Source organism: Zalophus californianus, chromosome 11, assembly GCF_009762305.2.
Source record: "Zalophus californianus isolate mZalCal1 chromosome 11, mZalCal1.pri.v2, whole genome shotgun sequence".
Classification (NCBI taxonomy): Eukaryota; Metazoa; Chordata; class Mammalia; order Carnivora; family Otariidae; genus Zalophus; species Zalophus californianus.
This window is the reverse complement of record NC_045605.1, coordinates 88,457,848-88,480,432: the sequence shown is the minus strand read 5'-3', so window position 1 is coordinate 88,480,432 and position 22,585 is coordinate 88,457,848. Positions and strand designations below refer to the sequence as shown.

Here is a 22,585-nt window from a genome sequence, read left to right as displayed (position 1 = left end):
ACATAGAATTCATGGCTTTTTTTTACCATGATTCATTAGTTCATCAAAGTTAATTTTTGATAACTGGTTTTTTTTTATTTTTCTTTTTCCCTTTTTCAACCAACATCTTATCAATCCCTTTAAAAAAAAAAAAAACATTTTTTATTTTTCATTTTTAGAGTCATATTTTATCCCTTCATAGTAGTTACCCTTATTTTTGGCATATATATATATAAGTTGTTCTCTCTTTAAAATTTTGAGATACAGTTTCTTCTAACAGATCAAAATATACCCTAAATCACTAGTGTATGGCTTTTGTTCTAGTCTCCTGCCTGATCAAATTCTCTCCCTTTTTCCTTTTTTTTTTTCTTAAATCTTCTTTCTTTTTTCAAACAACTTCTTATCTTATCAACTCCTTTTATAAAATCTTTTATAATTTTCATCTTTACAGTCATCTTCCATCCCTTCATTGTATCAACCCTTATTTTGTACATGTATGTCTTTCTTCCTTTAAAATTTTAGGAGGCACTTCTTTCTAACAGACCAAAATACGCCCAAAATCTAGTGTGTGGCACTGATCTATGCACTAGCTTGATCATATTTGATCATATTCTGATTTTTTTGTATTGTTCTGTTTTTGTTTTTATCTTTTTTTCTTTTTTTTTTTTCTCTTTCTTTTTTCTTTCTTTCCCTTTCTTTTCCCCTGGTTTCAGGTCTTTTCTGATTTGTATACAGTATATTTGCTGGGGACGTTGTAAACCTGTTAGCATTTTGTTCTTTCATTCATCTATTCTCCTCTGGACAAAACGACAAGACAAAAAAAATCACCTCAGCAAAAAGAACAAGAGGTAGTACCGTCAGCCAGGGACCTACTCAATACGGACATTAGTACGATGTCGGACCTAGAGTTCAGACTCATGACTTTAGAGATACTAGCTGGGCTTGAAAAAAGCGTGGAAGGTATTAGAGAAACCCTTTCTGGAGAAATAAAAGAACTAAAATCTAACCAAGTCGAAATCAAAAAGGCTATTGATGAGGTGCAATCAAAAATGGGGGCACTAAATGCTAGGATAAATGAGGCAGAAGAGAGGATCAGTGATATAGAAGACCAAATGATGGAAAATAAAGAGGCTGAGAAAAAGAGAGAGAAACAACTTCAGGATCACGAGGGCAGAATTCGAGAGATAAGTGATACGATAAGACGAAACAACATTAGAATAATTGGGATCCCAGAAGAAGAAGAGAGAGAGAGGGGGGCAGAAGGTATATTGGAGCAAATTATAGCAGAGAACTTCCCTAATGTGAGGAAGGAAACACGCATCAAAATCCAGGAGGCACAGAGAACCCCTCTCAAAATCAATAATAATAGGTCAACACCCCGACATCTAATAGTAAAACTTACGAGTCTCAGAGACAAAGAGAAAATCCTGAAAGCAGCTCGGGAGAAAAGATATGTAACCTACAATGGTAGAAACATTAGATTGGCAACAGACCTATCCACAGAGACCTGGCAGGCCAGAATGGACTGGCAAGATATCTTCAGAGCACTAAACGAGAAAAATATGCAGCCAAGAATACTATATCCAGCTAGGCTCTCATTGAAAATTGAAGGAGAGATAAAAAGCTTCCAGGACAAACAAAAACTAAAGGAATTTGCAAACACGAAACCAGCCCTCCAAGAAATATTGAAAGGGGTCCTCTAAGCAAAGAGAGAGCCAAAAAGCAGCAACGATCAGAAAGGAACACAGACAATATACAGTAACAGTCACCTTACAGGCAATACAATGGCACTAAATTCATACCTTTCAATAGTTACCCTGAATGTAAATGGGCTAAATGCCCCAATCAAAAGACACAGGCTATCAGATTGGATTAAAAAACAAGACCCATCAATATGCTGTCTGCAAGAGACTCATTTTAGACCCAAAGACACCCCCAGCTTGAAAGTGAGGGGGTGGAAAACCATTTACCATGCTAATGGACACCAAAAGAAAGCTGGGGTGGCAATCCTTATATCAGACAAACTAGATTTTAAAACAAAGACTGTAATAAGAGATGAGGAAGGACACTATATCCTACTTAAAGGGTCTATCCAACAAGAAGATCTAACAATTGCAAATATCTATGCCCCGAACATGGGAGCAGCCAATTATATAAGGCAATTAATAACAAAAGCAAAGAAACACATTCACAACAATACAATAATAGTGGGGGACTTTAACACCCCCCTGACTGAAATGGACAGATCATCTAAGCAAAAGATCAACAAGGAAATAAAGACTTTAAATGACACACTGGACCAAATGGACTTCACAGACATATTCAGAACATTCCATCCCAAAGCAACGAAATACACATTCTTCTCTAGTGCCCATGGAACATTCTCCAGAATTGATCACATCCTAGGTCACAAATCAGGTCTCAACCGGTACCAAAAGATTGGGATCATTCCCTGCATATTTTCAGACCACAATGCTTTGAAACTAGAACTCAATCACAAGAGGAAAGTCGGAAAGAACTCAAATACATGGAGGCTAAAGAGCATCCTACTAAAGAATGAATGGGTCAACCAGGAAATTAAAGAAGAATTAAAAAAATTCATGGAAACCAATGAAAATGAAAACACAACTGTTCAAAATCTTTGGGATACAGCAAAGGCAGTCCTGAGAGGAAAGTATATAGCAATAGAAGCCCTTCTCAAGAAACAAGAAAGGTCTCAAATACACAACCTAACCCTACACCTAAAGCAGCTGGAGAAAGAACAGCAAATAAAGCCTAAACCCAGCAGGAGAAGAGAAATAATAAAGATCAGAGCAGAAATCAATGAACTAGAAACCAAAAGAACAGTAGAACAGATCAACGAAACTAGGAGCTGGTTCTTTGAAAGAATTAACAAGATTGATAAACCCCTGGCCAGACTGATCAAAAAGAAAAGAGAAATGACCCAAATCAACAAAATCATGAATGAAAGAGGAGAGATCACAACCAACACCAAAGAAATAAAAACAATTATAAGAACATATCATGAGCAACTCTATGCCAGCAAATTAGATAACCTGGAAGAAATGGGTGCATTCCTAGAGATGTATCAACTACCAAAATTGAACCAGGAAGAAATAGAAAATCTGAACAGACCTATAACCACTAAGGAAATTGAAGCAGTCATCAAAAATCTCCCAAGAAACAAAAGCCCAGGGCCAGATGGCTTCCCAGGGGAATTCTATCAGACATTTAAAGAAGAATTAATACCTATTCTCCTGAAACTGTTCCAAAAAATAGAAATGGAAGGAAAACGTCCGAACTCATTTTATGAGGCCAGCATTACCTTGATCCCAAAACCAGACAAAGAGCCCATCAAAAAGGAGAATTACAAACCAATATCCTTGATGAACATGGATGCAAAAATTCTCACCAAAATACTAGCCAATAGGATCCAACAGTACATTAAAAGGATTATTCACCACAACCAAGTGGGATTTATCCCTGGGCTGCAAGGCTGGTTCAACATCCGCAAATCAATCAACGTGATACAATACATTAACAAAAGAAAGAACAAGAATCATATGATCCTCTCAAGAGATGCAGAAAAAGCATTTGACAAAGTACAGCAGCCTTTCTTGATCAAAATTCTTCAGAGTACAGGGTTAGAGGGTACATACCTCAATATCATAAAAGCCATCTATGAAAAACCTACAGCGAATATCATTCTCAATGGGGAAAGGCTGAGAGCTTTTCCCCTAAGGTCAGGAACGCGGCAGGGATGTCCACTCTCACCACTGCTATTCAACATAGTATTAGAAGTCCTAGCCACAGCAATCAGACAACAAAAAGAAATCAAAGGCATCCAAATCGGCAAAGAGGAAGTCAAACTCTTCACTCTTTGCAGGTGATATGATACTGTATGTGGAAAACCCAAAAGACTCCACCCCAGAACTGCTAGAACTCATACAGGAATTCAGTAAAGTAGCAGGATATAAAATCAATGCACAGAAATCAGTGGCATTCCTATACACCAACAACAAGACAGAAGAGAGACAAATCAAGGAGTCGATCCCATTTACAATTGCACCCAAAACCATTAGATACCTAGGAATAAATTTAACCAAAGAGGCAAAGGATCTGTACTCAGAAAACTATAAAATACTCATGAAAGAAATTGAAGAAGACACAAAGAAATGGAAAAACGTTCCATGCTCATGGATTGGGAGAACCAACATTGTGAAGATGTCAATGCTACCTAGAGCAATCTACACATTCAATGCAATCCCCATCAAAATACCATCCACTTTTTTCAAAGAAATGGAACAAATAATCCTAAAATTTGTATGGAACCAGAAGAGACCCCGAATAGCCAGAGGAATATTGAAAAAGAAAAGCAAAGCTGGCGGCATCACAATTCCGGATTTCCAGCTCTATTACAAAGCTGTCATCATCAAGACAGTATGGTACTGGCACAAAAACAGACACATAGATCAATGGAACAGAATCGAGAGCCCAGAAATGGACCCTCAACTCTATGGTCAACTTATCTTTGACAAAGCAGGAAAGAATGTCCAGTGGAAAAAAGACAGTCTCTTCAACAAATGGTGTTGGGAAAATTGGACAGCCACATGCAGAAGAATGAAACTGGACCATTTCCTTACACCACACACAAAAATAGACTCCAAATGGTTGAAAGACCTAAACGGGAGACAGGAGTCCATCAAAATCCTAAAGGAGAACACAGGTAGCAACCTTTTCGACCTCAGCCGCAGCAACTTCTTCCTAGAAACATCACCAAAGGCACGGGAAGCCAGGGCAAAAAGGAACTATTGGGATTTCATCAAGATAAAAAGCTTTTGCACAGCCAAAGAAACAGTCCACAAAACCAAAAGACAACCGACAGAATGGGAGAAAATATTTGCAAATGACGTATCAGATAAAGGGCTAGTATCCAAAATCTATAAAGAACTTATCGAACTCAACACCCAAAGAACAAATAATCCAATCAAGAAATGGGCAGAAGACATGAACAGACATTTTTCCAAAGAAGACATCCAAATGGCCAAGAGGCACATGAAAAAGTGCTCAACATCGCTCGGCATCAGGGAAATCCGAATCAAAACCTCAATGAGATACCACCTCACACCTGTCAGAATGGCTAAAATTAACAAGTCAGGGAACGACAGATGTTGGCGGGGATGTGGAGAAAGGGGAACCCTCCTACACTGTTGGTGGGAATGCAAGCTGGTGCAACCACTCTGGAAAACAGTATGGAGGTTCCTCAAACAGTTGAAATTAGAGCTACCATTCGATCCAGCAATTGCACTACTGGGTATTTACCACAAAGATACAAATGTAGGGACCCGAAGGGGTACGTGCACCCCAATGTTTATAGCAGCAATGTCCACAATAGCCAAACTGTGGAAAGAGCCAAGATGTCCATCGACAGATGAATGGATAAAGAAGATGTGGTATATATACACAATGGAATATTATGCAGCCATCAAAAGGAATGAGATCTTGCCATTTGCAACGACGTGGATGGAACTGGAGGGTGTTATGCTGAGTGAAATAAGTCAATCAGAGAAAGACATGTATCATATGACCTCACTGATATGAGGAATTCTTAATCTCAGGAAACAAACTGAGTGTTGCTGGAGTGGTGGGGGGTGGGAGGGATGGGGTGGCTGGGTGATAGACACTGGGGAGGGTATGTGCTATGGTGAGCGCTGTGAATTGTGCAAGACTGTTGAATCACAGATCTGTACTTCTGAAACAAATAACGCAACATATTTTAAGAAAAAAGAAAAAGAAGAAGATAACAGGAGAGGAAGAATGAAGGGGAGTAAGTCAGAGGGGGAGACGAACCATGAGAGATGATGGCCTCTGAAAAACAAACTGAGGGTTCTAGAGGGGAGGGGGTGGGGGGATGGGTTAGCCTGGTGATGGGTATTAAAGAGGGCACATTCTGCATGGAGCACTGGGTGTTATGAACAAACAATGAATCATGGAACACTACATCAAAAACTAATGATGTAATATATGGTGATTAACATAACAATAAAAAATTAAAAAAAAATAATGCCCTTGAAAACAATTCGTTTGTCTCCTGCTAGCCGTTAGAAGCAAGCACCTAATGATTGGCACTTGCAAAATCTGTTGTGGCCCAAACCCTCAACTAGCTGGGCCGGAGGCTGGACTAGACGGTCCGGTGAGCCTTTCTCACACGCAGACCCAGGAAGAGGAGCGAGCTGGAGCTAAGGCTAGGCCCAGGACACAGGGTAAGCTGAGGGCCTGGAGGACAGACGGTGGACCCGCGCAGCATCTCTGGAAGAAATGACGATCTGTTTGATGATTTCCAGGGGCCCCAGCCTGGCAGAATGAGCCAGAAAACGTGTTTCAGATGGGTGCCTGCCGTTATCCGTCTCTCTCATGCTGTGTTAGCCCAAAGGCCCAAAGTCCTTGTCGGGGGTGGTTAACAGGGAGCAAAAACAAGAGAGACCACTTCAGGTGCTGCTGAGAGCTGGAAACACAGTGGGGAGGGGTCCCATGACACCTGCCCCCTCCTTCAACAAACACTCTGAGCTGCGACCTACAAAACACTGTGGTCACTGCTGAGATGGAGAAATGTGAACCTGCCACGGGACCCGCCACAGGGGCCCGAGCCCAGAGCACGTGCGTGTACATGTGTGCCTGTATGGGGTGGGGGGTAGGGTCTTGGGAGCAATCACTAGCTGAGCATCTACTGTGGGCGAGGTACTGTATCAAAAAAGGAGGTGCTTCACCGCCATGCTCGTCTTCTGACCATTTTGCAGAAAAGGAACCTGAAGTCAAGATGCTAACTAACTTTGTAGCCAGTTAGTGATGGAAGCAGGATTCAAGCTGAGGGCTGACGGTGGAGCCCCCGCTTGTGCCCCCTGGGAAGCCTGCACGCAAGGATCTGTTAGAACAAGGTCAACAAGTACAGAGTTACTGAATCACTCTATTGTACACCTGAAACTAATACAACGCTGTATGGTAACTATAACGAAATTAAAAAAAGACAAGGTCAACAAATGACAGGGCAGAGGTAAAGGCAGGAGCTCGCTGGGGAGCCAGGAGAAGTCCTAAAGAGCAGTCATTTCGGAGGGGCCTGCTCCAGAGCGACTGACGGACGGAACCCAGACATTCACTCACTCGCTCCCTCAGAGCCGAGAACTGTGCTAGGGCCTGGGGTACGAGGGGCCCCACGTGTTCCCTGCCCCCAACGAGCTGACAGTCTACGGGGGAGACTGACAAATCATCAAGCAGGACCACCCAGCACGGCAAGGGCCAGGATGTGGTCTGGGCTTCCCAGGGAGAGGCACAATTTTTCATCTGGAGTGATTCCAAGGAGGCCAGGCCACCCTCTAGCTGGGGCCCGTAACACAGCAGGGAGCAACTCTGCCTGGGTCCTGCGCTCAGACAGGGCCCCTTCTTCCTTCTCTGTGCTCAGCCCTCTGCAGCTCAGAGACATCAAGGAACTTACTCCAGGCCACACAGCTGAAGCCAGGCCCTTGTGGTTTCAAGGCCCTGTTCCTTCTGCGGCCGGCCCCGCCTCTCTCCTGATGGCTCTTCCCTGCTCATGACTCACAGGAGCGGCCTAGGACTCTTCTGCCTTCTGGGTGGAATGTTCTGGTTCCCAGGACTGGGTGTGGACAGAACAGAGACCACAGGGGCCGCTGGGCTGTGTTGAGTCCCCTGGGCAGACAGTGTTTCCTCGATAAGCTCCCACCAGACTCCAGAGTCAACCTCAGACAAGCACGTCAGCTGCGTCCCCAGTGGGGTCAGGCCACATACTGGGCCGGGAGCTGAGACAGCTACCCACACTGGTGCTGCCCGCCACCTTCCCCGCCTCCTTCTTACTTGTACCAGGGAAAGCCAGGCCCTGCCACTGAGAGAAGGAACTCTCCCTTAAAGAGAATGATTAAGCTGTGGGCACCCCCTGGGGGCTGAAATGGGTCCTTTCCTTACAGTGGTGCCCTTTGAGCTGGGAGAGGCGCCAGGTCCTGCCACCTCGGCCAGCACCCACCTCCAGACCGCCTCCTTCTGCCTTTCACACAGGGTGGGGCCGGGGGGGCCTTTATTCCTTCCTCACTCCCCAGGTGCCCCACTGAGCTCTGGCATTCATCCCCCAGCACCCGAGCCAGCAATGGCAGCTCCTTTCAAACCCCCAGAGAAGCAGAGCCTGGATGAGGCGGTCCTCAGCCCCTTTGTGGGGGACTCGGTTCCCAGGCCTTTGATCTCCCAGGCTTGCAGGAGTGGCTGCCATAATGTGGGTATTGTGACCTCTGCACACCAAGCCCATTGTGGGCGTCTCTCTCCAGGCCTGGGCACCTGAAAGCCCATGAAAGCCTACTTGTCACGAGGAGAAGTTACAGTATCTTGAGGAAAAGGGCCCTCCCCCTGGAAACACAATGGAGGAAGATCTGTGGGAAGCCAGCGCTTTTGTGTGGGAGAACACAGCATGCTGAGTGGTCTGCATGTTTGCTCCAAGGGCCCTGGGAGCAGCCAGGGCAGCAGTCTGGAAGCTTTGGGAACTAGAAAGGTAGGATGTAGGTCCAGCCTCTGACCAATCTTTTTTTTTTAAGTTTTAACTCTTCCTCCTCACCTCCACATCCCCACTGCCCTAGGAAAGTGACTGCTTTGGAAGAGAGCCATACATCATACGCCGTCCTCCAACACGAGCCTCAGACTCCTCTCTCTCTCTCCCAAGTCTTGCGTATCAGTGGGTGAGGCTCACTTCTCAAGCCCATCGGCCTGGCTCAGAAGAAGAGAGACTTCCCAAGAATCCCCGTGGGGTCAAGACACCCCTGGGCAGGTGCGGGCCCCCCCCATCCCCCGGAGAAACCACTCCTCTGGCTCTGGTTACCTCCCCCAGGAGGTTTCTTCCTGAGTCTGAGACTGAGGTCAGCACGGCACCCTCCCCTCAGCAGGCCGTACAAGGAAGACAAGCGTCTGGGCAGCACCTGCAACATGACAGGCGTAAGTGCGGGCCTCTGAGATGAGCCCTCCCACTGCCCTTGGCCACTCCCAGCCCTGGATGGGCCCTGAGCGGATCATGGCAAAGCCCTCCTGTGGCTTTACACGTCGGTTGGTGGTCTCCACACTCCTTTCCTCCAGGCAGGGCAGACGTTATGGACTCCATTCTACTGAGGGGAAGACTAATGCCCAGAGAGTCCTCACTTTATCTGGCAAAGGGGTGTCCTCAACAGGGAAGGGCTCCATTGTGACCATTTTAGCTGTTTAGTATGCAGAGGTTTGAGGTGAAATGTCTGGCCCCGGAACCCTGTTGGGCTAAGGAATGACGGGGAAGGACACCTCCTCAGCTGCCCCTCAGTAAAATCACAATCACCTTCTGGAAACTGACAGGGGGAGGCTGGGGTGAGGGTGGAGCATGCAGGACAGCCAGTAAAGTGCGACCGACATGGGGCTTTGAAATCCCAGCTCCAATAGCTGAGTGACCCTAATCCTCATTTGCCTCACCTGTAAAATGGGTACAGTGGTGCCCACTCTGTGGTAGGGTATCCAGCTCGCCCGGCAGAGTGCCTGCCCAAGATGTAGTCTGTGGCCTGTGCCTTCCCTTGCCACCAACCACTTTGTAACTCTGAAAGTCTTTCAGTTCCTCAAAGGCTCCAACCTCCCGTTCCCCTCCTCCTACCCCAGAGCCCTCCCAAAGATCCTTCCCTTTGCTTGGGATAGCTGAGCAAACAGGGAAGGCAGACTAATTCAAATTCATCCTACAAGACGCATCTCAGGGATCACTTCCTTCGGGGAGCCTCCCCTGATTTCCCAGTCTGGGTGAAGGACCCCTGCCGTGGGCCCCATGGCTGATGCGCTTCCCCTGATCAGAGTCCTTGCACACTAATGAGTCATCGTGATCTCGTTTGTGACTTGCTCACCGGCCCGTGTGCACCACAGGGCAGAGATGGGTCCATTTTAGTCATGGGTATACCTGCAGCACCTCACCTCACAAGGGGGAGGGCCTCAGGACACATTTGCTAAAATAATAATAATAATAATAAAACTATCAAAAAGAGTCATTTTCTTCCCCCTCTGCCCCTCCTGAGACAACAGTCTGGAGGCGAGGCTTGTCCTTGGTATAAGAAAACCTCAGGCCTTTACTTTATAAATTTGCCAAAAGTATGCATTATTCTGAGCTTAACTGGAAAGCCAAAGGCATCCCCTCTTAGAGTAAGTACTCCCTGAACAAACTTTCAAATCTATCCTTACTCCCGGCTCTAGGCCCAGCCGATGGCCAGGTCCCTGCCACGGCCCAGCTCACCTGCTTGTGTCCTGACATCTGCCTGGATCGTCCCGCCCAAACTCAGGGAGCCGGTGAGCCCGTGGGCTGGGCCAAAGCCAGAAGGCGGGCTCCAGGGAGGGCAGAGCAACATGGCACCCCACTCAGGGCTGACGGTTTTCCTTTAGGAGGCATTGTTACTCACTCTGGCTTGTACCAGCTCCTGGGTGGTGTGAGTGAGTGAGCAAGGGAGGAAGGAAGGGCGGGGGTGGGGGGAGGACTCGGCAGGCGGGCTGGGGCCAGCACCCCAGATGTGTGGCAGCCGTGGCTACGCTGGTGTCTCCAGAGACACATGAAGCGGCCAGGAAACCTGCCAGCCTGCCCTGCTTCTGCGGAAGTGAGGCCCAGCAACGGGCAGAACCTCACAGGACACTGTTCTTCTGCCCTTTTCTCTGACGCTCAGCTACAATTCCACTGAAGCAAGGAGAGCAGGGCAAAAGATTCCAATTTCAGGGAATCCCTGTCTGCCTCTGCACCTCTGTATAGGTGCTGGTCACCCCTGCCTTGGGGTACAACTGGCTGTCATCCATCTACAGATATGTTTTGGAGTACCTACTATATACGAACCATATACTATATGCGTCCCATTAAGGTTGCTGGAGATAGGGAAATTCCTGCATTTGGGGGGCTCTCATTTCAAAAGGTAACTGAGGAATGTCTCTTATGATAAGCCTATTATATGGCTATTTCCCCATCTGGACTGCGGTTTCACGGAGAGAAGGAACAGATGCAATTCACCTCTAGATTCTCCAGGGTGCCAAGTGCAGAGCCTGACACTAATGCTAGTTTTAGAGCCACAAACCGGACTTGTCCGCAGTCCAGGAGCGCTCGCCTTTCCCTGGCATGCAGGCCCTGGCGGTACCTACGGACAAGGAGGGGTGGGGGGGGTGGGGGGAGAACAGCAGCTCCATTTCATCTGACCATACACCAAATGAGTTGTCTTCCCATTTCAAGCTGCTTTCAAGGGAAAATCTACCACAGGTGGTTTTTCCACTCAAGTGTGTGTGGGGCATTGCAATCTGGCCCAGTTTCTGGCTATCAGATACGGGAAAATGAACACTGCAGGCACACGGGAAAGATCAAAGCCACTAGTCAAAGATGCAGATCAGACAAGCAAGACCACAGAGGTGCAGTATCAGTCCCTGGGGAGGACTCGTCAAGCGGGGAGGTTACCCTGACGCAGGCCAGCAGGAAGCACAGGTGATTAACATGCACAGATTAGCCGGGACCCACATGAGAAGCAAAGAGCCTGCTACACAATCCAGGCTCAGGAAAACATCGCGGGCAGCATTCTCCCCGAGGCCCCCGCAGCCTGAGAGCCTCGCCCCTTACCCGACACGGATGTGGGACCCGAGACACCGCGGTCCTCACTGATGCCCAGGAAAGGAGACACCACTTGTTTCACCAGTTCCTCCAGCTGCAAATAACCCTCACTGGGGCCTGTGGGCTCGTGAACGCTCTGGAAATAAACATCCAAGAGAGACAAAGGTCAGTCAAAAGAGGCCAGGGCCAGCTTGGCACTCAGCCAGCAAATCCCGCCGGCCCTCCTACTACAGTCAGAGCCGTGATACCAGCAGACAGCATCCTCGTGGCTGGAATGAAGGAATCTGAGGCCCGAAGCCCCAGTCACTCGCCACAGGTCACAGTGATCAGAACGGTGCCCCGCGGTGGCTTCTCCCGTCGGGCCCCAGCCACTCCGGGCAGGCGGGACTGTCCTCACACCAGCTCCAGGGTTGAGGTCTGACGGGTCCCAACCACGCAGCCCACCCTCAGAGTGGCTGCTTCATACTTGGCATGCAAGCGCTTTGCATAAGCACTTTACATGGGCCAAAGCACGGAGGCCTCTCCACAGCCCGAGGAGCCAGGGGCCCTCATCATCCCCCTTCTACAGACAAGAAAGTTAAGACCCAGAGGGCTCATGTAACCCAGGACTAGAATGCAGGCTGTTTTGGCTCTGAGCCCATCTTACTGCCACTTGTTAAGGAGGCTAGAAAAGAAAAGGGGACAGAACATGGAGAAATCCAGAACAGCAGAAGAAAGAGAGAGTCACTGTGGAGCTAGACATACATTTTGCCCCAAGATGAAGGGTTAGTTCCAAAGCCCAACATGACAGGCGTCCTCGGGGCTAAGCCCGAGCAAACACCAACTAACAAATGACAACGGTCAAAAACCTTTAAAAAGGAGACCAAAAGTGACCCAGGTTCTCTAGAAGACCAGCAGATTCCTAGGGAATCCAATTTCTCTCTGGAAAGGACTTGAAGCCTTGCTCTGTGTTGAGGGGCTGCAGGGGGGCAGAGTTGTGCTCAGCCCAACAGAGTGTCCCACCAAATTCTCAAGAGCGGAAGAGAGGTTACATCACCCTCACTTAAAAAGTAAAAACTCCCCACTGTGCTGTAGTTTGGGGGGACTGGAGGAAAAGATGGTTGGGGAGGGGAGCAAGAAGGGCCCGTCACACAAGCCGGGGATGGCTGGGCAAGGTGGGGGCTCCCTTGTACGCAAGCTGACTTGGCCCCTTGTCAACTCCATCCCACGAAGACAGGGCTGGCTGGGGGCGGTGGAAGGGAGGGGGTTTGGCTTAAGGAAACACAAAGGAGCCTGGGGAAGGGGGTTCCGGGGCAGAAGACTTGGGGTTGGGGCTAGGAAGGGGTCAGAAGGGAGGACATGCAGAATGAACCGTAATGGGCCTCCAACCCATGGCATGGCGCCGAGGATTGGGCTCCCCGAGGCCATGCTTATGGTACCTGACCCAAGGTCATGGCTGACTGGCAAAGGAGAGTCATGTAGCCGGGGCTAGACCAATCCAACTCTTTCCCCTGAGTGCACAGAGCTCGGAATCCTACTACCACTTGCTGAGGGACCTTGGACAAGCACACACTTCCTGGGTTTCCATTTCTTCGCCTGGAAAATGGGAATAACACCACTATCTACCTCACGAAGTGGTCATTTGGATGATCTGATTCAGAAAACACCACATAAAGTCCTCGGCCTGCACCAGGTACGTAGCCAGGAACCGGTAGTGTTAGCTTGTCTTCCTACTGTTGATTTGGGATGGGGATGAAGAGGTGACCGTCTGGGTCACCACTTGGTGGCAACGCGTAAGCCGTGTGCATGATGCCACGTTTGGTCGGGTGCGGACCACAGTGCTGGAGCACAAGTCTGCAGAGGGAGGGGGAAAGGACAGGGACACCCAGTCCAAGAGACAGCGGGCAGGGCCAGCCAGCAGAGGCGGCGTCAGAGAGAGGCAAGGAAAGACCAGCAAGTGGTGACAGCCTGGCTGCTTTGGGGCCTGACATGGTCTCGCTTCTGGCTGTAGTCTCTTAGGATGCCCTCCTGCCCCGGGAACCTTCCAGTGAGCTCCTGGTCTGGCTCGAGCTCACCTGCGGGGGGCTCTTGCCGTCCCGTGCTACCTGAGCCTCCCGGGCGAGGAGGGAGGGTGTCCGCTCCCTGAAGAACAGGACTGTGCTTCTCTCGCCCCAACCCCGCCCCCCGCACTGGGATCCCAGCAGGCAACACAGCGCCAGGGGCTTCGCAGGGGCTCAGTGGAGGTACAGAAAATGAACAAACGTGCGAAGGAACAGGAACGACGACACTGAAGCATACTAGCTGAGCTAAGGTGCTCAGGTCGTTTGGTCCCTCCCCCGTCCCACAGGGGTCTCTTCCTCCCCCGGCCTGGTGGCCACAGCTCCAGTGGGGCCTCACCCACCTGCAGGATGAGCAACATCTGGACAATGGATGAGGGTGGCTGGGACTGGGCCAGCAGCAGCAAATCACCCAGCTTCACCTTCAGCAGGACCAGGTCGCGGAAGCCCAGCAGGGAGATCTGGCGGATGGTCAGCTCCTGGCCCTGGAGAGGAGAGAGGGCGCAGGGCCGGGAGGTGAGAGCCCGCTGGATATGCTGCCAGCCACACGGAATCCAGGACAACCAGTGTGGACAGAACACCGGGATGGGACAGGACGAGGTGTCTACAGAATGCGGGGTGGGGGGGGGGCTGCCAAAGAGTCGAAGACTTGGCCCCATTCCTTCCCAATGAAAGCTTCGTTTAAGATAAGGTGTGACTCAACCTGCCTAAGTGACCCGAGATAATACAAGACACATCAATGAGGGCCATGCTGTCATGAGGGCGGCGGCGGCGGGGGTGGTCAGGAAGAAAGAAGAGAGAGGAAGATGGGGGGAAATGAGAGAAAAGATCAACACCCCGACACCCAACCCCAACCCCAGTTCCAAGGCTGCTTCCTCAACTCTGTTCAGTATGTGGGCACCTAGCACGCGCCAGGCCAAGAAGGAAAACACAGGGACGAGTCTGACCATGCACGGTGTGGGCAGAGGATGGAAGGAACTCATGATCCTGAGAGCTGACACTTACTGAGCCTCAGGTGCTAGGCATGACTCTCAATATTTTCGATAGAACTAACACGATTAATCCCCACCCTTCGAGACAGGTACTATTATTAAACCTACTTCACAGAGGAAACCCCTAGAGCCCAGAGTTGCGGTTCTATCCCCAGGGCAGAGCTGGGTCTCAAACCTTAACTATTTGATTTTAGGGCCCCCAGTTTCCCAAAGCAGAAAGAGGAAGGAGGGCCTCTCTCCCAGACTCTCTTTGCGTGTATACACACGGCACACCCCAGAAATGGGCTGCTCTTGGTGGAGCCAAAGAGATCATGAAGGTACCTGCCAAACCGGATGTCACTTTTCATCCCTCACGTCTGCCAAGGCTTAAGGAAGTTTTACATTTCTTAGAATTCCTTAGGGTTTCACAGAAATGCAGGCAAGAGTGGTTTTGCCATCTCCTCATCCCCCTCTCCCTCCCCCGTCTCAGTCCCCAGAGATGCATACAACCCGCCACCGGTGCCTTCCAGGCTTGGGTCAACCACCCCCTTCCTTGACTGCCTTCCCCGCCTGCCTCCAATGGCAGCGGGCCCCCCTCCGCAAACTTCGCCTTTTCCAAGAGGCTAGAGTCCGCACTGACCTCCGACCTCGTGGCTAGCTATGCCCTCATTTCATCTCCCAGGTCCCTTTCGCCTTCTAAGGTAGGAAAATGAAGGCAAGCTTCCACCCCCTTGAACGCAGTAGGTACTCAAAAATACATCTGTCCACCGAGGAAGTAGGGCTCACACAGACACCTATACAGACGGGGGGCTCTGAGGTGGATCGAGCTGGACTGACAGACACCTTGGCGTGTTACTACCGGAAGGGAGAACCCCTAACTCCGGGCTTCTCAAAGTGGGGTGTCTGGATCAGCAGCAGCACTTGGGAAACTGTGTGTGGGGAAGGGGCTGGGTAGGGGCAATATCAACTATCACCGGAGCCTGCGATTCTTCAAGGGAGGCAGAATGGGTAACATCCTCAGACCGGCACAACTGGTTTCCTGCCTGGGGCATCCTGGTGGCTCAGTCGTTAAGCGCCTGCCTTCCGCTCAGGTCATGATCCCAGGGTCCTGGGATCAAGCCCCGCATCGGGCTCCCTGCTCTGCCGGAAGCCTGCTTCTCCCTCTCCCACTCCCCCTGCTTGTGTTCCCTCTCCCACTGTCTCTCTCTCTCTGTCAAATAAATAAATAAATAAATCTTAAAAAACAACAACAACAACAACAACAACTGGTTTCCTGCCTGGATATATGCCAGTGAGGGCCCTATCTTGGCCATCCGATGACTGTACCAGGGCCATGCCCACTCAGATGCCACTCCCCCATTCTAACCCATCTGGACACCCCCACCTTCGAATTCCATGCCCACGGGGTTCTAAGACAGAGACCCAGGTCTACACAGCCCCTCCAGCAGGGTTGCCAAATGAAACAGAGAATGTCCAGTTGAATGTGAATAATTTTTTAGTAGAAGTATGTTCTAGATATTGCATTACTCATTGTTTATCTGAAATTCGAATTTAAGCCAGCATTCTATACTTTTATTTGCTAACTCTGGCAACTCTACTTCCCATGTCTGTATTCTTAGGACCTAGCGCTGACCTAGGGGTGACCATTACAGGGAGGGGAGACGTTTGTGGGTATGGGAGCTGAACTGACTCCAGAAATGCTGCAAACCCTCTCCACGGGGGTAGAGGATGGGGCTGAGGATGGGATGGAGACAGCAGTGAGCTGCAGGCCAGAGCTTCTACTGGAACTGTGAGGGGCAGGCCAGAAATGGGAAATGGACTCAGTAGGCGTAACCTCCCAATTCTTAGGTACTGATATAGATTTAAAGGAATTCCAAGTTCCCATGCAACACCATTCAGGGCAAACAAAGCCCGTGGGCCCTTGTGTCTGGTACACAGCATCGCTATGGGCTGTGCTGTTGCTGGGCCCCACACCCGCACTTCAACAAAGCCCCATTAGATATGCGCCTTCACCCCAGTGGGCGGAGCGGGGGTGGGGTAAATGGAGGACAGAGACGTGAATCTCGGAGAGGAAGATCTACCCGTCAACCTGCCTGCAGGGGTGTCCATTCTGACCCGGCAGCGACCAGTCCTGCTATTAGCCTCTGCAGGAAGGTAGAAGGAAAGCGACTCAAGTGTTAGAATAAGCTCCGACCACAGAATAAGAATACTAAGGAGATGCTGCTCATTTTTTGCTCGAAAGCCCACATTTTGCAGATGAAACATTTCAGAGAAGTGAAATGAGTTTGCCCAAGCCCAACGACTGATGAAGTCCAGCGTTCTTTCCGCTCCCTCATGTGGCTACTTGTCTTCAGGCATCCCTCACGGAAGGCAAGAGACAAGATTCCCTTCCCACAATGTGGGACACCAGGAATCTTGCTTTAAAACCGGACTTCCAAGAAAGGGAGGGGGAAGAAAAGAAAGAAGTCTCCCTGCCCCATCTTCTCTACTTCTGAAAAGGGGAGAAACAAACCACGCCAAGAATATACAGGAATACCCAAAACCAAGAGGGCGACGAGAGCCTACAAATTGCTAGTTATGCAGGCACTCCCTCTGGGCCCGAGGTTAGATGCTAAACATAGACCAGAGAGCCCTCCAAAGAGTGCCAAGGTCCTCAGCCAACTCAGGCGCCCAATGTCCTGCCTCTCCCCCTTCACCAGGTGGCCCCAGCTGGCCAAAGGCCAAGGAAGGAGACAGAGTGCCGAGGCCGGCAGGAGGTCGTTCCTCAGGGAGACTGACCTGAACTGGATAAAATATTGCCTGCAGGGTGGGGAGAGTCTCAGTGAAGAAGTGGTCCCACACTTCAGCCAGAACCTCAATGCGATTTTCACCTACACGAGGACGAGAAGATGGGAGGGGAGGAAGAAAGAAAAGAATTGGTCATTACTTGCAGGAGAGGCTAGAGACAGTCCCAGGTCGAATGCAGCATGGGGGGCCAGGGGAAGAAGCTCGTGACCTACAGTTGCTCTCGGAGGCGTTACTACAAGTCGATGTGGGACTGGATGGGAAGACTTAACCGAAAATCGGCTAACATGCCTTCTATCCCCCACTCCAGAAACAGGAGCTGAAGTTTGGAAATGACATGACAATGGGTGCCATCACCAGAATGGTTACAACATCCTCAGGCTCTGTGCTAAACTACTTATCTACAGGCCATTTCATGAGGAAACTCTATGACCTCATTTTACAGGTTCAGAGAGCCTGAGGGTCTAGCTCAACGTCACACAGCCAGAAGGCAGAGCTGGAATTCCAGAACCCATGCTCTTGACAGACTTAATCTGGGAGGATCATGTGCACAGTTATTGTTTTGATTTTCTAATCATGACAACGCTGTTTTTGTGTTTTGTTTTTGTTTTATTCTGGATTCGAGCTGTCAGTACAGGGAGGGGGAAAGAAGGGCCTAGAAACTGTCACTTCCACCCACTGGTTTCCAATAACCAGAGGCCAGGTGGCGGGTGGGAGGTGGACAGCATGCTCTGCAGTGGTCACCTGCAAAACACAGGGCCCACCTCCTGATGCTGCGCCTACTCTCACCCCTGGGACCCAGAAGGCTGACCCCAGGCTGCCTGTACATGGGTCACACAATGCCACCGGAAGGCTGTGCCAGGAACTCTGCACCTACAGGAAGGCAGGCACAGGCAGAGAGGGACCCCCACGGTGCCTGCTTTTTAATGACCTAGATGACACAGCTGATTGAGCACTGTCTTTGCTCATCTGAGGCAGAGAAACTGGGTCAGCCAAGATTAGACACTGAGAGATACGTTTGGCAAAACACTGCCAGTTCACTGAGCAGATCTTGAAAGATTCATTTAGCATCTTCCGCCTATTAATTTAATGGACAATAAAAGCAGTGGCCGCGGGAGAGAGCAGAGCAAGGGCATAACTAGCAGCAAGCAGGGCCGAAGATGTGTAGATTTTGAAAGGTCAGAGAGAAACGCACTAGGGGAAAATGCAAATCCATAGCACCCTCTAATTTCCCTCCCGGAGTGCTAATTACACTCGGTTGGAATCACTTACTGACTTCCCTTGTCTCCTCCACTGGAACGGGAGTAAACACGTGAGCCCTGTCTGTCCTGCTCACCGTTATTATTTCTAGTGCTTAGCACGATGCCAGACAGATCAATAAATCCATTTTTAGAAATCTTTGAGTGAATGAATGGCAAGTATCAAGTGTGCAGGTTTTCACAGATGCTAAGGCCAGTGAGTGGAAGGAAGTTACCATTTAACCCAAATATGGGACAAGACAGAACAGGACTTAATAATTAGCTCCAACATTTTCCTTTGCTCTTAGATCAAGAAAACCTCCACAATATAGGCATTCTGGTTGCCGGGGGGCGGAGGGGGGAGTCTGTTTCCTTCTTCTGTAACCTTACCCTTGAACTTGACCTTTCCCTTCAACCTTTGGGCGCTAACTATGTGGATTATACCTCAGTCCCTCATATTCACCACGATCCTTCACACCACAGGGCTTTTGCACGTGCTAGTCCCTTTGCCTAGACTGTTCTTTCCCCCTCTCTTTGCCTAACTTACATCTGTCTGTCCTTCTAGTTTTAGCTCCAGCACCACCTCTATAGTGAAGTCTCGCCCACTGGTCAAACGCCGCTCCTACAGACTGTAGTCTTAGTACCTGTTGCAATTACAATTTTATATTTGATGATGGTTTGATTAATGTCTATCTCCACCAGTGGCCGTGAGCTCCATGAGGGCCTGGGAATCCTACGATGGCTTTGTTCACCACTGTGTCCCCAGCACCTAGCAAAGCACCTGGTACATAGTTGACCACCAATCAATGTCTGAACGTACAAGCCTTTTCAAATACAGGCTATGCTAGTTCGTGGCAGGGAGGAGCCGGGGAGGTCGGAAGGAACATCTGAAACGTTAGCTCTCATCCTGGTACCCAAAACCCCAGCACCTGGATAACATCCTTCACAGGAGAAAGGGCTCTTCCAGCTCCTTTACTGATGGCCTGAATCCTAAGGCTTCCACGAGGAAGACAAGCAGAGGCCTTCCCGACATGGAAGAAAGGAAGGAGACTCGTGCAGGTCAGTGCGGGTGCCCACTTATTCCCCTCCACCGCCAACAGAACGCTCGCCGGCACAGGAGGTAATCCTTCGACCCGGCAGCAGGAAGGCAACTCTCCTGGGAACCTGCGTCTAATTGCTGGCTTCACACTTCCCAGAGTAATGGACGTTTTGGAAAGCTTTCAGAGGAGAACATCAGACAGACACAGGCTAACAAAACAGGGGAGCCCCGGGGAAGAGAGAGTTACAGGGACGGGACTTCACCTTCAGAAAACAGCCCAGAGGACTTCGCTCCCTGCCAAGATGAAGGGCGGCTGGATGGAAGGGTCTAGATGAACACCCTACAGAAACTGGCCTCTTAATGTCCCACAGGAGTTTAGATCGCCACATGTCTATAGAAGGGGAATAAGAAGCTCCTCAGGGTCAAGGTCGCTAAAGCTCTGGGAAACATTACTGGAATTATCATGACAGATCCTGCCCGCAGAAGAGCAGCACCTGGGTCAGAGCTGCGGGGGCTGGGTCTGCGGCCGGGAGGCGGGGTGCCCGTGCATAAACACTGAGGTCCTTCCGGTGAAAGGATGGATTCTGTCTGTGGTTCCCGAACTATGTTTTAAAAATTTTTTTTTTAAGATTTTTTATTTATTTATTTGAGAGAGAGAATGAGATAGAGAGAGAGCATGAGACGGGGGAGGGTCCGAGGGAGAAGCGGACCCCCCGCTGAGCAGGGAGCCCGATGCAGGACTCGATCCCGGGACTCCGGGATCATGACCTGAGCCGAAGGCAGTCGCCTAACCAACTGAGCCACCCAGGTGCCCCCCGAACTATGTTTTAGAGCAAGGTGATCCTTTTAGCCAAATAAAATCTCTCTTGGAGCTGTAGTACATAACATAAAAAGTGGGGATGTTTGGAAGACAGGAAAGGCCCTTACAGGTTTTCCACGGGCCCCTTTGCTGAGCAGAAGGGCCGCTCAGACACCAGGACGAGAGTGGACCCCAGGGAGAACACCCGGTCCGGTGCCCCGTAGCACACTTTGGGGGCTGAGCACAGAACCTCGGAGGACCTTCGTTTGCCTGGGTTACCGGAGCTCCATTCCTGAGCTTTCACTCCAGATATATTTATGTTGAGGGTCACTCGAATGAGAGGCACTGAACCTTCCCTTGAAAGCACTTAAATCTCTGGTTTTGCTCAGTATCTTTTTCATGAAGCTGGTTTTCCATGTTTCCAGGAGTTTGTGATAACTCCCCAGATGACCTGCAGGCAAATACCATGGTCACAGACCGTGCTTCTCTTCCCTCCCTTTCGGAGGCTGTCACCTTCCACGCTTGGGTACTAGCCTGACCCCAACATGCAAAAGCGGCACAAACTTCTTGCCAAAGCCAGTTCCCTCAAAAATAAGGCCCTGGAGGGCGCCTGGGTGGCTCCGTGGGTTTAGCGTCTGACTCTTGATTTCAGCTCAGGTCAGGATCTCAGGGTTGTGAGATTGAGCCCCGCATCAGGCTTGGCACTGGGCATGGAGCCTGCTTAGGATTCTCTCTCCCTCTCCCTCTGCCCCTCCTTCCTGCTTGCATGCACGCATGTGCGCTCGCTCTCAGAAAAATAAAAATAAATAAGGCCTTAGGCTAGGGGGCATTTATAAGGTTGAAAAAGCCTGAATAGAGTTGTATTGAGGGAAAACAAGGTTACAGGCTCAGTCAGCTCTCAGACATACAGAAGTTAGTTTCTAGCCTCTGTTCCTCCACAGGTCTGCCAAGCTCTTACTGTGCGCCAGGTACTGGACCGTTCCAGCACCAGTTCTCATCTGTCTCCTATTTCGTCTTTATACTACACTGGCCAAGAGTGTCTCTCCCAGGGAAGGGGGTGGGGGGTTGGAAGGCATGCTCTCCTGCCTGCTATGTCTGTGTCTAGTAGTAAACTGTAGTAGTAAATTTGACCTCCAGGTAGAAGTTTCTAGGCTAGAGTAGGAAAAAAAAAAAGAAGGAATCAGTCTGTGGAACTACCGCGTGGCAGATAATGGTGCTATGCCGATTACGCTCCCTATACTCCCTTTTAAACTCGTATCATTTAAAAAATGATAAAAAAAAAAAAAAAAACCAAGAAACTAGAAACTTGCCGAAAGTCACCCAAGCAATAGGTGTTAAGCTAAGATCAGGATCTACCTTGGTGGCAGCTGAGAGTAGCCCTTGGTAGAGTCATGGGGTTGGCCAATTCTTGCCTTGGTCCCACCTCCCATCTCCATTCGGTGCCTTTCCATCCTGTCCCGTGGGCTCTAAAACATTTTAAGGTCAGGAAATCTTCCTTTGCCGATCAAATCATATCTCATGCAGCAGGTGCCCGCTTAGTATAATGTCCCCCAAATGGGTAGAGGCCTCCTGTCATGTAGGACCTCAAGAAATATGAAAAAGGCCAATTAAGAATAGCCCGGATCAGACCAGAGGGAACGGCATGACAGGATCTGTAGTGTAACTGACCCCTTCACAGGAGACCACCAGTATGCATCCTGCGAGAACCTTCAGCAAGGTCTCTGAGAAGACCACCCCAATTCTACCTGACTTCTCAAAATACAGATCTGACACGCACCGCCATGAGTGGCCGACTCCAAGGGAAGTGCTGCCGCCTAGCTGGAGGAGAAACAGGAGGGGTGAATCACTCACTTGGAGCCCGCCACTTTTGGACAGAAGCGTTTCAGCTGTCCAAACATCAGGGGCTGAGTCACAGAGCCCGCTGTACGAGCGCTGCCTTGTACTTGCCTTCACACAGCTTAATCTTCTCCTCCACGAACAACAGGCCTTTGGCAAGAAGCTGGTTCTGTCAAGAGAGAACAAAGAACACAAGTGTTGGGCTACTTTGGAGAGTGACAAAACCTTCTTCCACTTCCCACGGCTGAGGGCGTGGGGTTCTAGGCACTTGTAGGCT

The 22,585-nt window shown here is 49.7% G+C and overlaps 2 protein-coding genes across 10 annotated transcripts in view; one reads left to right on the top strand and one right to left on the bottom strand.

The window, feature by feature from the left end:
- The window catches only part of PRR5L (proline rich 5 like), a 148,509-nt gene that overhangs the window by 5,228 nt on the left and 120,696 nt on the right, over positions 1 to 22,585 (bottom strand). For 8 of the 9 annotated variants that reach the window (XM_027578562.1, XM_027578555.2, XM_027578558.1 and 5 more), the window contains 4 exons: positions 22,420 to 22,477; positions 17,391 to 17,482; positions 13,986 to 14,126; positions 11,615 to 11,741 (listed from right to left, as the gene is read on the bottom strand). In XM_027578562.1, coding sequence (XP_027434363.1) covers positions 11,615 to 11,741; positions 13,986 to 14,126; positions 17,391 to 17,482; positions 22,420 to 22,477 — 418 coding nt within the window. The remainder of the gene's footprint in view (positions 1 to 11,614; positions 11,742 to 13,985; positions 14,127 to 17,390; positions 17,483 to 22,419; positions 22,478 to 22,585) is intronic. The other variant, XM_027578563.2, reaches the window with a different exon arrangement.
- Positions 7,313 to 14,057, top strand: LOC113913975. Its single transcript, XM_027578564.1, has 5 exons — positions 7,313 to 8,527; positions 8,613 to 8,964; positions 10,225 to 10,317; positions 13,108 to 13,277; positions 13,932 to 14,057. Exons 1-5 carry the CDS (start codon positions 8,447 to 8,449, stop codon positions 14,016 to 14,018), a joined length of 783 nt encoding a protein of 260 aa, XP_027434365.1. The 5' UTR covers positions 7,313 to 8,446; the 3' UTR covers positions 14,019 to 14,057.

Excerpts from the sequence above, each read along its gene's own strand:
- LOC113913975 (XM_027578564.1), top strand. The coding sequence starts at position 8,447 with ATGCTGAGTGGTCTGCATGTTTGCTCCAAGGGCCCTGGGAGCAGCCAG. Across the intron at positions 8,528-8,612 it reads AAGCTTTGGGAACTAGAAAG|GAAAGTGACTGCTTTGGAAG; the intron begins GTAGGATGTAGG and ends CCACTGCCCTAG. Across the intron at positions 10,318-13,107 it reads CGCCCAAACTCAGGGAGCCG|AGCTCGGAATCCTACTACCA; the intron begins GTGAGCCCGTGG and ends CTGAGTGCACAG.